At 44.2% G+C, this 14,507-nt stretch overlaps 1 protein-coding gene across 4 annotated transcripts in view; it reads left to right on the top strand.

Annotated features, from left to right (window-relative positions):
• PIGL (phosphatidylinositol glycan anchor biosynthesis class L) overlaps nucleotides 1-14,507 on the top strand; it is a 53,806-nt gene that overhangs the window by 11,755 nt on the left and 27,544 nt on the right. For 2 of the 4 annotated variants that reach the window (XM_038158426.1, XM_038158429.1), the window contains 2 exons: nucleotides 476-603; nucleotides 8,451-8,517. The exons of 1 other annotated variant lie outside the window; for it this stretch is intronic. In XM_038158426.1, the coding sequence (XP_038014354.1) occupies nucleotides 476-603; nucleotides 8,451-8,517 (195 nt within the window). The remainder of the gene's footprint in view (nucleotides 1-475; nucleotides 604-8,450; nucleotides 8,518-14,507) is intronic. One more of the 4 variants, XM_038158428.1, reaches the window with a different exon arrangement.

Here is a 14,507-nt window from a genome sequence, read left to right as displayed (position 1 = left end):
AAAAAAAAAAAAAAAAGTTGGTATGGGGAAAGTTGGAAAGGGAACTGTACAATGGGTGTTGTGTAAAATGTGTTTTCTCTTAATGACCTTCCAGTTCAGATTGGCTCTGTTTACATACAAATCAAAAACTGGTTTGTCTCCCTGCCAGCACAGCAAAGCTCAGTCTGGGATCTGAGTTTCCAGCTGTGTCTTTTGCCTCTGACATCCTCCCAGTAATAAAAGTTGTGTGGCTGGGACTTGGCTGGAATTGCAGATGATGTGTGAGCCAGAACTGAGTTCAGCCTTCTCTTCCTCTGCAAGACAATAGAAATTAAAGCTTGTTTGTGTCAATAAAAAAAGCATGTACAACTCCTGAGCCCTCAGGGAGCAGATATGATGAATAAGATGCTCTTTTTCCATCATCATGTTTCTAACCCTGACCAATGTTAGTAGTAAGTCTGTGGGAACTCAGACTTTTGTATTCCTCATTTCCAAGGTGGAGCAGAAGCTGTTGTGGAGTTCACCTGAGAAGATGCAGCATCCAGAGAACAGATACAGTTACAACAAGCTTTGCAGTGTTCCCTAATCCAGTTTTTCTGTTCTTCGCTTCAAACTCCCTGGAGGGTACGGTGTATTAAGTGCTGTCTTTACTCTGTAAGCTTTAACAGCTTCCCTGCAGAGAGTGACAAAGTGGCAGAGACAGGAACCTCTTCTCAGGTGAAGTGGCATTGCTGACATGCCTTGTAGTTGTCACTTTCCTGTTTCCTTCTTTTTTCAAACGCTGTTGTAGGAAACTCTGGAGTCGTTCCAGGTCCTGGGTTCTGTCTGGATGTAGGCAAAGCTCTCTCAGTTCATACAGGAGCAAAAAGTGATTAAATTATTCAGTGCAGGGTCTTTCTTACAGCAATCGCAAGCTCTGGCTGCAGTCAGCAATTCCACTTGCAGGTTGCACATTGGTCACCTCGTTGTAAAGTACCCATTTGTAAAGCTCTATAGCAGTTGTTAATCTCCACTCTTGTGTTAATAAAACCCTCTTTGACACATGACTGAAACCTCCTGCAGTTGACAGTGTCAGTATGAGCCAGCAAAGGTGCTCTCAGCAGTCTGGAATCTGAGGCTCCCCAGCTGCTCCTACCTGACTGCAGTGGGTTCTGCTCTGCAGCAGCAGCATGATCCAGAGCTGCCTTTGGAAGCATCCTACAGCCAAAGAATTCCCATTTGTATATTCTTGGCTGAGTTTGTTGTGACATGCCCTGTTATTTTTGCATTCTGGGTGCATTCTGAAGCTCCCCCAGGCATCCCTTCAAATGAAACATTGCATCACCGAGGAAGTGAAGCCTTTACAAGGGAGCACTTTCGCCAGACAATTGGAGCAGACACAATCAGCTCTCATCTTCCAGAAAAGGACTTGCAAGTTGACATTGCAAAATTTGGGAAGAACAATGGTCCTTTCTTGAGTGGTTTGATGCAGTTTTTAAAAAAGCAGAGCTGTGCTGGTTTTTTGCCACATCATGAACAAAGGTTTTTATATCTGCATAGAAGAAATGTTACGAACAAAGCAGTTGGAGCACAAAGCTTCAAAATCCTTTGGAAGGAAGAGAATATGTTCTCTGCTGAAGTCTGCTAAGGTCTCTGACCTCTCTGGGTCTTACTTTCATCCTGCAATAACCCTCCCTGTTTGCAGAGCTGTGGGGACGGAGCAGTTGCTGTTTCCATGCTATTCTCATGGTGTGAGATGCTGTATGAGTGTTGGGGATCATTATTAGAGTTTTCCTTGCTAGTCAAAGGGTTAATTTAGAGATCTGATTTAGGTTTGGCACAGGAGGAGGGGAGACAGAGGATTTTGTTCTGCAGGAAACTAGGTCAGCAGGTTTTTATTATCGTGCTCGACAGCCAATGTGGTTTGCACTTAGGAATGAACTGGGCTGATGTCGTGGATGGTCGCTCTCCCCTTCCCAGGAGTCAGCCTCAGCCACTGCTCCATGCATTGCAGCTTTCCCAAATGCAGTGAAAGGGAATACTCAGCTGAGGAAGCTCAGGCCATTGTGAGTTTGTCAGTTATCTTTTCAGAGCTGTCTGTCAGGAGTGCTCAGGAACACAGGATGAGGTCCAAGATGTTTTGGAGAGGAAGAACAATAGCACTGGAATATTTTCAGTCACTGAAGTGCATCACAGAGGCCTCCATTGCTTTCACACCCCATCGATTGCTGATTGTTCTTACAGCCTGTGGCATTGTTTAGGTCTGGTCAGATTCTGATCTTGGTCCTGCCGGTGTAAATTTGGAGTAATTCCCTTGCTTTCTGTGAAGATCCTGCTGTGTGTGGCTGAGATCACTGCATGGTCCTGCAGATAACCCTTAGGTGGGGAGTTTTCCATTGTAGCTTTTGGATCATCGAGACTGATTAAAGATTTGAATAATCCAGAATCTTTGTCACATGTCCCAGCTTTCTTGGCTGTATCTCCTGTTGTGAATTCTCTTCCCAGGTAACTGAGAATACCTGTCTGTTCTTTACCTCTGCCTGTTGAAGACCAGATTGTGGCAGACATCACCTAAATTAGACAATTCAGGCTGCCTTTCTTTACAGATTATTTTCACTTTACTGAATGATGAGAATCCAAGTAGTTATAACTTTAAAAAATATCCTACGTTGTTTTGATTGTAAGGATCAGATGAGGGTGGTGGAGCTTAAAAAGATTTAAGGTGGATCTTAAAAAGACATTACCAAAAAGATTGGTAATGCTTAGGAAAATTTCTGAGTAATAGGATTTAAGGCTGAGCATCTATTTCCAGTTTTATGCTCTTGTTGTTTTACAGGCTTTCATGTGAGTTAATGGCTTTTCAGCATAATAAAACCATCTAATTCTGTCCTGTTCTACTCTTTATTCAGTTCTGGCATCAAGAAACCCAGACATTTTTGCAAACCGAGTTTGGCTTTTAAGGCTGAACAAGGAAAATACAGGCAATACGGAGAAGAGAGCAGACAGCAGTAGGTTTGCCAGCAGTTCCTGGAAATAATGGAGTTTCACAACCATTGCCTGCAGATTGGACATTTAAGGAGGAAAAAAATCCTTGTGGCTTGCATGGGTAGAATAATGAGAATGCAAGGCCTGTTGAGAAAGTTTATTATGGTAAAAATTCAGATGCCGTTCTTGGGTTTAAACCAAAGAGCAGCATATCAAATGCCTCAGAATGATGACAGCACAGAAATAACACAGGTCAGAAAATTGCATATGGTCTCTCCTGGATTGCATTTCTTGCTGTGGTAAGCTATGCATTTTCATTGTCCAATTTTGAATCTCTATGAAGCAATTTCAGCTGCAAGAAATGTACTCACATAATCATCTTTAAAATGTGAACATGTTAAAGAGGGATGAAGAAAGGAGGTGTTTCTGCAATACCCTTGTGCTCTTCCCCTGCTGAGACTGAGAGCCAGGAAAACGCCAGCGTGTGACAGAATGAGAGGCAGTGACAGGACTTGTAGCAGGCAGACACGTCCACACAATAAACAGCAGAGCTGAGGCAGCATTCTCAAAATTGCCTCCTGCATAATGAAACAGAGGAGTTGTGGCAGAATCTCCACAGCTTCATTCAGAGTTGGCAAATCATTTCATTCAAATTTGCAGCAGCTCGGGAAATGTCATTGTGCTGCTGGAAGACTTGGGTTGTGTTTCCTATTCCTAAATTGAACTAAGTTCAATTGAGCTCTCAGCTCAAGAAATGAGAGATGAAAAGCCTCTCTCTCCCCTGCAGTGGCTCTCCAGAATGTATGTTATATCTCTTGAGGCTGTCAGCCATGTGAAGCCTTCAGGATGTGACTCATAGGATAAATAAGTTTGGTCATTCTTGCTGTGAATAGAAAAAGGTAAAATCTTGTATTTTTATGAAAGCTTTTTCTTCCCTACATGAATTCAGGAAACATCCCAAGTCGTTAACATGCTGGGGCTGTCACTGAAAATCCAGTAGCTTCAGGGTTGAACAGAACTGTTAATAGAGCTCAGTGATGCCATGTGTGTGAAATGCGTGCTGCTGAATATTTGTGCTCTTTCAAATGGATGAACTCGAGTTCCCAGCCTGCAAATGAGGGTGGCAATGCAGAGGAGCAGCTCCTGTGTGTCAGCAAAGCAGCAGATGCTGCCAGGAGAGCGGGGGATAAACAGATGCTGAGTGATGCTGGTGGAGGGAAGGAGCCGTGTGTGCCCGTTTGGGAGCCCTGCTGCAGAGAGGATGCAGCCTGCAGATTTAAGTAGGTTATGATGTTCTCCCCTATGGCTGGGGCTGGAGGCACGGCCAGTTAGCTGCAGAGTGTCACTTTGTGGTACAAACATCAAAAAATATTCTTTCAGAGAGCAATGGCTTCAAATGGGTGCATTCCTTTTTTGTTTTTAAATGTAACCCTATCTTTACCAATTAAAGTAACTATTCAATGGTTAGAATACGATCTCTGAGCTATGAGCACAGATCTTGTTTATCCCTTTTGTGGGATAAAATATATTTAGCCTCGCTGGATTTGTAGTTACTATTCCTTCTCTGTGTTTTACGTGGCAGTTAACCCTGTCCTTTGATAGCTGTTTACAGCTGGGAGCAGGGTGACAAGAATGGTTCTCTTTGTTCTGCAGAAAGCAGGGAGCTGTGCCAGGTATCCTGTATCTGTTTCCCAAACTCAGGTAACCTTCTCCAGTACCAGGAGAGAGGGAACAGCAGTGTTCTTTAACATGGCTGCTCACTGCCAGTCTTTTCAGAGAATGGAATCAAATTAATTTTATTGACAACTTACTGCAAGCAAAAGGTGCCAGGCTGGATGCTCTGGTGACTGGCAAAGGCTCCTCACAGTAACTCTCACACAGCATGTGTTTGTGCTCATCATTCCTGCAAGTTGATTGCTTGTATCTGCAAGAAGATTACTGCCCACTGGAATACAACTTCTGGCCTCTTTCCTTGGATGCCAACAAGAAGATTAATTAGATCTGGGCTAAAAATGTATTTAAGGGAGATATATTTCTTCTGTGCTGCCTCATCTCTTATTCCACCCCAATCCGTTACATGTTGTGCTCAGGGTTCTCATGCAGCTTCTGCTGTTTAGTGCCCTCTGTGCCTTCAGGAAGGTGAGGAAGGACTTTCTGTCTCCATCCTCATACTCCTTCCAGGAGAATGTGTGAGTTCTGGCAGGAGCAATCTGGAGCCAGCACAGGATGTTGGATGCAGGACACACTCAACACCCCTCCTACAGTGGCTCACTGTGGGGCCACCACACAGCTCACAGGTGCTCTCTGCTTCCACAGCAGCTTTAAGACTGAAGTAATTTCCAGCCAGACTTGGCAGTTGGACTTTCCCAGTGATCTGTATAAACCAGAAGTGTCCTGGGAGGTTTCCCAGTTGCACCATCCTGCTTTTGGTGTTTACAGCTACAGTAACTAACTTCTGACATTTATCCCCAGCTGGTGCTCTGATTGCTGAGCTCGGTGCCTGTTTGCACATGGGGCCTTCTGATAAGGCAGGCATTTGACCTTTCTATTCTTAACCCATTAACATTTAGAAGAGTTGCTCTCCTCACCTCTGGGGCTGTGTTCCTCCCCCCAACCCCCCTGTTCCTGCCAGATAAGATTACTCCTGGGTTATGTATTGATCTAAAAGCAGAGTGCCAAATGCAGCCCACACCAGTTCAAGGGCAAACTCTGAACTCACTGAGTCCCCATGCTCAGCTCACTCGTGGGAAGGAGGTGACCAGAGGCTCTTTGTGCCCTCTCAGCAGAAGCTGGGGACAAGCACAGGCTCTCAGTTCTTTACTGCACCATTAAAACACCAGCAGCAGGACCAGCCCAGTTTGCTGAGACTGCACCTTTGGTGCTCTTTGCTCTTCTCCCTCTGCCTGTGGACAGAGGAATGGGTTGGAGGGGTCCTTCCACAGGATTATCACTCGCTCCTTTGCTTGGAATCAGTGTGTTCAGGAATCTGAGTGTGCAGATGAGAGCCAGGAGTCCCTTGTTTGAAGCCAAGCCCAGCCCAAGGAATGCTGCCCTGTGTCACCTCACCTGTGCGTGTGTGTTTCCCAGGTTTTGAACATCAGACAGAAGTAAGGAGCTGTTATTGCCTCTTCAGGTGTGGTTTGAGATTCTCTTGTTCTAGTTCAATATCTTGGTGTAAAATACTTGGAAAACTGCCACCAGAATGATGAAAGAAGTGGCAAACAGGCCCAATAATGGATGTTTAAAATGCTTGAGCTGTTTGCTTTATCCTTGAGATGACTTGATGGTCATGCAGGAGGACCAACACCAGGAAGAGATTTGGTGGGTGGGGTCTGTTGAGCTGTTACACACATTTTGTTTGAGAATAATGACCATAGTGGTCCTGCTGGCTTTAAAAGCCTATGACACTGATAATAACTGCAATCAGTCACAAGAATTAATTAGCTGACAAGCCTGATTTTGCCCTGTAAAACCAAAAGCCACTGGAGCAGCATGGATCAAAATTTATTTCAATTATTAATATTTTATTATGTTCAATTAAATGGTTTAAAAGAAAACATTGTCATTTAATGTGCATTTATGACCATCTGTACTAAGAACTAAGATTCATGTATTCTTAACGTGATAACTTCCATGAAATTTAAGAGGCAGGCACTGTGCTTTTTCCTGCCACTGTTGAAGAGAAGGTAAAACCACAGAATGGATGGAGTCCTGGAGTCCTCTCTCTTAGCACTGGACTACTTTAGAGTGAGAGACTCCTTTTGAGTTGTCTTATCAGACACTCAGTAATTCAGAGTTGAGAAGCTCATTCAAAACTGAAGGAGGAAATCCTTTTTCATCTTGTGGTCTGTGAATAAAAATAGATGTGAAAGTCTGTTCTACTAATTTTTTAGATGCCTCAACAGCATGTGTGATCCAAAACCAACTGCTTTATCTCCTTAACTGCAGTTAATATTATCTTTGTTTACTGCATGTGTTAGTTTTTAATATTGTGTTTTGATAAGCTTTTCCATTATTTCTAGAAATTCTGATATAATTTACCCAGTTGTTTGGAAACAATTATAAAATACTGTTATGATTTGGAGCTCCAGCTTCCATCTCAACTCAAAATTGCACAACCATGACTAAAAGTTAATTTAGTGAGGAGAAATGCATCACTCCATCCCTATTAATACAACAAACTGGAGCAATTCAATTCTATCCTTAGAGAGAGAGTTGTTTTAGAAAGAACTGAATCACTCATTCAGTGAGTGGGTTGACACCCACCTGTCCTGGGCTGCAGGAAGAGGTAGGCAGGAATTTTGCTGGCTTGGTCTTCACCACAGCCTGATCTGAATTTTCTGTGTGGCGCTGTCACTGTTGTGGTGTCACCAACACTCCCTGGCCCTTGGAGCAGCTGAACTGGCAGGGACAGGGCCCAAGGTTGGGAATGCTGCTGCCAATTCTTGGAGTCCTGTTTTACAGGGATGTTTTCCCTTTCTTTTTTCTTTTTTTTTTTTTTTTTTTTTTTTTTTTTCCCATTTCAAATGTTCCATGAAGTAAATTTTATATCAGTGACTCAGAGCAAAAGAAAATTTCAGTTTTTTATGATAAAATATTAGATATCTGGGCAAGCCTTCAACTGAAATAGTTTTTTGGCTTATCCAGCATACTGTACTTGCTGAGATGGGAGTGTGTGAACCTCTAATTATGATTAAAACACCAAAAGCATGAACATAGGAAGGAATAAAGTATTATATAGAAGATTCATCATTGTTGTGACCTTGTTTAAAGAAAGCCCAGATGTGGGTGAGGATACCTACTGAATCAATCATTTTCTAAGCCACAGATGACCAGAAAATTAATTAAAAAGAAAGAATATGAAGAGGTATTAGAAAAATAAACCTGCAGAACTTAATGTTTAACCACTGTTGCCCAGACTCATTTGATCTTCAAGTGATCTGCACAAACAGTAATTGTAATTTAAACATTTATTTGGGGATGTGCATTCAGGAGATTGTCCAGTGGTTTCAGGGACTGGATTGCTCCAGTTTGCTTCTGCTGTGTCAGAAAACAGAATTTCTGCCTTTGACTGCAGCTCTGCCAGGATTTTTCTGAGGGTATGGGATGGGTGAAGGGGTGGGAAGGATGAAGGTGTGGGGAGGATGAAGGTGTGGGATGGATGAGGGTGTGGGGAGGATGAAGATGTGGGATGGGTGAGGATGGGATGGGTGAGGGTGTGGGATGGATGAAGGTGTGGGATGGATGAAGGTATGGGAAGGATGAAGGTATGGGGAGGATGAAGGTGTGGGGAGGATGAAAATGTGGGGTGGATGAGGGTGTGGGAAGGGTGAGGGTGGGAGCTGCTCAGTGCTGATGCAGCGAGACTGCTTTTCTCACAAGAGCTAATAATGCCATTAGAGTGCAGATCTCTGCACCTCCCTTCTTTGTGAGCTTTATACACATTCTGTGTAGTCATGTGTGTCTGAAACATGCTCAGAAAATGTTCATTTTTTGTGTTGTGTTAGCAACAGGTGACCAGAGAAGTGAAATACTTCAGAATACTGGGACTTGCAGAACAGCACCAGGGTCAAGGTATTTCCTAACAGCTCAATAGAATCTCCTTTAGCGATACCTAATAAACTTCCCTGGCTTCCTGGCCTATTTCCAGTCCTTGTCCTTCCCCCTAATCCATGTCAGAAGTTGTGTTTCCATTTTGACTCAGGGATTGCCCAGCAGGACATTTGTCTCAGCACACAGGGACAGCTGTGTTGACAGTCTCAGTGGCCTCGGGGCATTACAGGCTCTCCGTAATCAGATGAGACCTGTGCATGCTTCGGTGCCTTCCAGTGAACTGAAACAACCTTGGGCTGCTTGGGATGATGAAGGAAGTGACTACATTTAGGGGTTTGGCTGCTGTTTGCTGAGACCTTCTAAAAGATACATAAACTGCAAAACCAAGTGAAGGTCCAGGAGTCAGTGAACTGCAGCAGTTCATCAGGCAGCATGAAAAAAGGAGGGTTTGGTGTTGGAGAAATACATATAAGAAATGCAGAGGAATCAAAGTTAACTTGTAAAATTATGTTGAGTAATTTTTTATATAATATCTGTCCCCTAGATCCCTGTCCAGTGTTAACCATTGTACATAGCTATTTTCCAAAATGTTTCTTTTTCTTCCTTTGTGCTGTGTGGCAGAGATAAATATGCAACTCTTTCTATTTGAGGAATCCTAGGAGTTACTGGCAACAACAGCAGGTAAAATTGAGACAGAAATGGCATTTTTCAACTGCTGGCACGCCATTTTACATGCACTTTGCATAGCAATAACAATGACCAAATAAATCCCTGTTGAACACTGGCCAAGAAAATCCATCAGCATGTTTTATTCATGTGGTGTGACAGTGCAGTTAAGTCTGTATTGATTCTGTTTATTTCAATTTAGAGAACATCTCCACTGAGCATTCCATGTAATTATTACACAGACAAGGAGCAACATCTAGAGCTGACAGCCAAGCATATTAATACAAATCTTTTGCAAAACATTCTGTCATGCTGCTTCTGCAAGGAGAACAGGTCAGACTTAAACAGAAGCAGATTCTGCTGTCAAGATTTTTGCTGAAATTGCCTTTCCTCCAGCTCTGTTATGATTATATCAGGGCACCATTTGTTTTAGTCTCCCAGATGATCTCCACAGCTGCATTGCCGTACAGAGAGAGAGAAAAACAGAGTTTAAACACACTGAGTGGGTAAAACATGCACTTTACATTGTAACTAACAGTAAAATCCTCTATATAAATAGGAGTTTATAACCTGCTGCTTCCTGAGACCCCAGGGAGTGCGTGGCTGTGCATAGATACAGACCCGTGGTGCAGAGTGCACTAAGTGCTGCAGGTGACTTGGCTGTCCCAGGGAGGTGACAGTCAGAACTGGCTGAATGCTTAGGCAGGCCAAAGGTTGTGAACGTGAGGCACAGCTTGAGGAAGTCCATTCAGGGAGGGAGCCTACAGTAATTAGCTCTCCACTTGTTGCAGTTGTTTCCTTCTTAGCATGATTAAGTCACACTGATCTGGTCAACCCAGGTCAGCCACGACGTTACCAAGACAACGAAGTCAACTGGTCACTGCCCTTGGGTCTTGCACAGGCCCTGAAGTGGCTCACAGATCCCTGCTCCAGCTCTGCCCTGATGCTGGAGAGGTGATATGGTGGGACACAACCTCAGCTTCTTGTGCAAACAAACTCTTCATACAGCTGGAGTGTTGTTCATGCTCCTCAGCAATGGGTGAGGTACCCAAAACTGAGCTGGACACACTCTGTCCATAACAGTGTCCCATTGAAACATCCCTCTGTAACAGTCCCACTTCCTGCCTGCCAAGAATTTGCTTAGCATCTACTGTTAGACTGGAAGGGGTGGGGGAAGGAGAGCCCTTGCTATCATTAAAAAGGAAAAAGAAAAAAAAAAAGTCTAATCAAATAAATCCCTGCAGTTCATTTCCTCTTACGAGCTCTGTGCTCTGTAATTATATTACCAAAGAAGTCTTTCTTCTCTGAGTTCACGTGAAACCTTAATGGTTTTATTCCCCTTGGCCCTAGTTCAATCAGTATACAGAAAATGACAAAGTTTTTCAGTTCCACTGTGCAATTGAATTAGAAGGTGGTGGGTGTGGTACTTCAGATTAGAGCAAACTGTTAAAAAGAATCAGTTCCTTAAAGGACACTTGCCAGGTTGGGAGTACATTTAACACAACCCCACTACCAAGTAGGAATTTTGTTTAAGAGAACCCAGCCCCACCGACACAGCGTGCCAGCAATGCAGAATGCCCAACACACAGCAATTGTGAATAGAATAAAATGTTCTGTTAGCAGGTTAGTGATGCTGGCAAATAGTTAAACACTTTCAGGTATTTTCATATAGTGAGTAAAAGAGTGTAAAAGATACTCAGTATCTCAAGGAATTCAATGAATTTTACTTGTTTGTTTATGGAGTTTTACTCTTGCTGTTGGTGGAGATACTGAAGCCAATTTTGAAGACTTTAGCTAATTTCTTCTGAAGGAAATGCTGTTCAGGTGATGCAATACCAGCTTTTTTAAAAGGAGAAAACAGAACTTGATGAAGCAAATAGGAAGTGAATGTTTTCATTTGTCACATATTCACCTTTTTCCTAATGTGCACTAGATTAGCAAATGTGGGTGGTGTTTTATGATTTCAGTCTTATTGCATCAGGAGAAGGGAAATAGACTCTTTGCTGGACATCATTGAGCATCTTTTGCCTCTTGTAACTTCTTAAATCCATTTTAGTTAAAATGAAAAAAGTATTTTTACTGCAGTGCAGAGAACTGAAATACCTTTTTAGCAACTGAAATGGGATTTGGGGTGAATATTTTGTTACCTGATCCTTGTGTGCCAAGTGAAGCATTAAATGAAAACATTTTGATTACAGTTCCATGCCAAGTCATGCCCCCTCTTCTAACCAGTCACATATTAACTCAGTCTCATTGTACCTGCAGACTGCTTGTACAGTCATTTCAGGGTTTCTCATTTCAGCATTGCAGTCTGTTTCTCTGCAATTGTCATTTGCAGTGAAATAATTCATTACACATCCTCCCCTCCATGCACATACATTCTACATTCTTTAGATGTGACTGTAAGCATAACAAATCTTGTCTGAGTTGCATGCCATTTTCTCATCTTAAATTGTTAATAATTAACTGAATTGTGTTGAATGTAGAAGTGCTCAGTCTCTTTTAGGATGAAGGATGGATGTTTTCCTATCAATCAGTTTTTAAATCTGAGCCCTGAAAAGTCTGACAAACAATGCTTCAAAGAAGCAAATTTTGTTCCTATTTTGGGTACAAAATTGCAGGTGATAAAAGGGGGCAATTCAGAATTGAAGTTGGTTGAATTCTTCATTAAGTCCATTCTACTTCTTGTCATTACATTGCATCAGCAAGATTTAAACCCTTCATTTTGGAGAAGGGTCACATCTGTAATAAATTATGGTCTCCTTTATTTAAACAGTAGCATTGTTATAAATATTTTCTTCCTGTATTTCTGGTTCATAAGCCAAATACTCAGCATTTCTCTTCTTGAAAGTAGCCACACGATGGGCTGCCAAGGCTGGTTTATCATTTGCCTTGGGAAAGGCACTGTATAATATTGCAGGATAAAAACATTTGCAGGCAGAGGTTTGACCCGTGGGGGAGAGAGGTGAGGGCTTTGCAGCATTGGTGCCAAGAGACTGAGGCTTGGAGGAGAACTCCCACAGCTGCTGTCACCAGTGAGGGTCAGAGAGCTGCAACAGCCTGTTCCTGCAGAAATGAGACTGAGCCACTGATTTAAACTGAAATTTGGGAGTGTCAAGATTTTTAGCCAGACCTAAATTTCCTTTCTGTTTTTTCTAATGCAACTTTTATATTTGGATGTAGGGGTAACTGCATGAAGGTAGTTTTGGTGTCAAGGCACTGCTTTTCAGAGCTTTATATCTGCAGGGTCCATTCTTGTGACAAGGAATTTGTCATCATAGCAAAGAAGAGAAATCCACACAACCTCTTACTGAGAGTAGCAAGATTTTACTGGAGAATACAATATTTTAGGGCAAGACATGAGTTTTTTCCTAAAAGGAAGACCAGCCAAGAGTATTGACACAAGGAATCATCTAGGGCTGTGTCATGCAGAGCACAATTGGGTGATGCAGAGGTCACTCTTTGGCCCCTGGCAAGTTTTGGGGGCATGTTTAAGCAGCTCCTTTGATGTTGGTGGTAATGGTGGATCGTTTGCAACTGTAAATGTGTTTTCTGCTCAGTCCAAGTGCCCAGGAATACAGGAGGCTCTGCAGAGCACAGGTAGGAGGCCTGTTGAAGATTGGGTTGTTGTTTGCCCCAGGCAGTGGAACATATTCCTGGAGTGAGTGTGGGTGCTGCAGCCGAGCCGGGCTCAGGGCTCCGTTCCAGGCTCTGCCCCTGACTCAGCTCTGCTGCCTCGGGCTCTCCAGGGAGAGCTACCTGAGCTCTTAATTCTCTCATTAGAAAACGTGGAGGTTATTATTCACTCACTTCCCCATACCAGGCTCACAGGGGTGTGAGTTAATGAACATCTGTTATCGTGTGGAAATAAATGCAGTGGAAGTGCCGGAGCAGCAGCAGGGCTCACACAGCGGCTTGGGAATCTGCAGCTTTTTCCTTGGGGATTGTGCTGTAAGGCTAAATCACCATTTTAGCAAGACACCTGTGGAGCACAGCATCCCTGTCTCCACATACTCCTCTGTGTCCTGCTGAATGCTCCCGAGCCCAGGGCTGGGACAGTTCTGTGCCGCTCTGGGAGCTCTGTGCAACCTCGTGTAACCCAGGTACGTGCAGCTCATGGCACACAGCTCTTGACGAGTGCCCAGCTCCAGTTCATTACCCTCACTCATCTGCCACTCATTAAGGAAAGAAAAAAGATACTGTCGTCTGCAAAAATGGGATTTGTTACCCGGTGTGCAGCAAGCCAGTAATGGCACACTCGAGGCAGACATTGATTATTTATTTCAGAGCTGCCAAGCCTGGGTGTGCCAGGTGGAACTCCACAAATCAACCAGCAGAACTTTTTACTATTATACATTTTCGCAAACAAAGGGATTTTAACATATTCCACACTTCGCAACGACGCGCTTCCCTTCTTTAAAGCTTCCCGATTTCTCTGTCCCCTCGCTGGATGCTCGGTGCGTTGATGCCGGGAGGAGCGAGCCCCGCTCGCCGCCCGTGCCCTTGGGTGCTGCGGGCGGGCCCCGCAGCTCGCCGGAGTGAATGGCTGCCAGCCTTTGGCGGTGCCGGCCGGTCCTAGAAATCCGGCTGGCTGCTGGAGCGGCTGCCAGGAGCCTCCCTCGGGCCGTCATGTGAGCAGTGTAAACAGCCCGGCCGGGCGAGTGGGCGGCCCGGCGCTCGCCAGTGGGGCAGAGTTCAGTGCCTGCGGCGGGGTTACTGCCGAGCGCCGGCGTTGCCATAGCGAGCATTGCATAACGCTGGCAGCGGCCCCGGCCACAAAGGGCCCCGCGTTCCTTCTGCTCGGTTTGTTCATTGTTGCCCAGGCCCGCTTTGCTGTCGCAAATGGAGTTCCAGGCATAGCTCCTGCTCGGGCTGCTGTGGGAGGTTTCAGAGGAGCGTGCTGCTGGAGCCCTGTAACTGGGGCAGCGCCTGCGGGAGGGGTGTCTGCATGAGAGAAACTTTGCGTGCCGGTAAAGTTTGTGGGAGTAAGAGAGGTGTTTAACTTCCTGATACATTGTCTTCTAAAAGGAAGTGATTTGGTGTAGGACTGAAATTTGCACCCGGCTAGAGAGCCCGGGGCATCAGAACATCAGCATTACGTGGGTACAGCATGACTGCAAGAATGAATGCTCCAATGTCATTGCAGAGATCAAATGGATTGCAGGAGATGGGAGTTTGTGGGAGGCTGAGAAGTCAGGAGACTTTTTTGGATAGAATTGGTAGAGGGAAATTGGAACGTTGCAACATGGGAAGCTGCGTTTGGAATCAGGCCATCATCCTCTGGAGAGCTCTGCTGAAGTTGCATCTGCATTTACATAAGTTTTGGCATGAGAAATCAATGTCCA

Source organism: Motacilla alba, chromosome 19 (assembly GCF_015832195.1).
Source record: "Motacilla alba alba isolate MOTALB_02 chromosome 19, Motacilla_alba_V1.0_pri, whole genome shotgun sequence".
NCBI lineage: Eukaryota > Metazoa > Chordata > Aves > Passeriformes > Motacillidae > Motacilla > Motacilla alba.
Note: the sequence above shows the minus strand (reverse complement) of the source record. Positions and strands in the feature narration are given on the sequence as shown.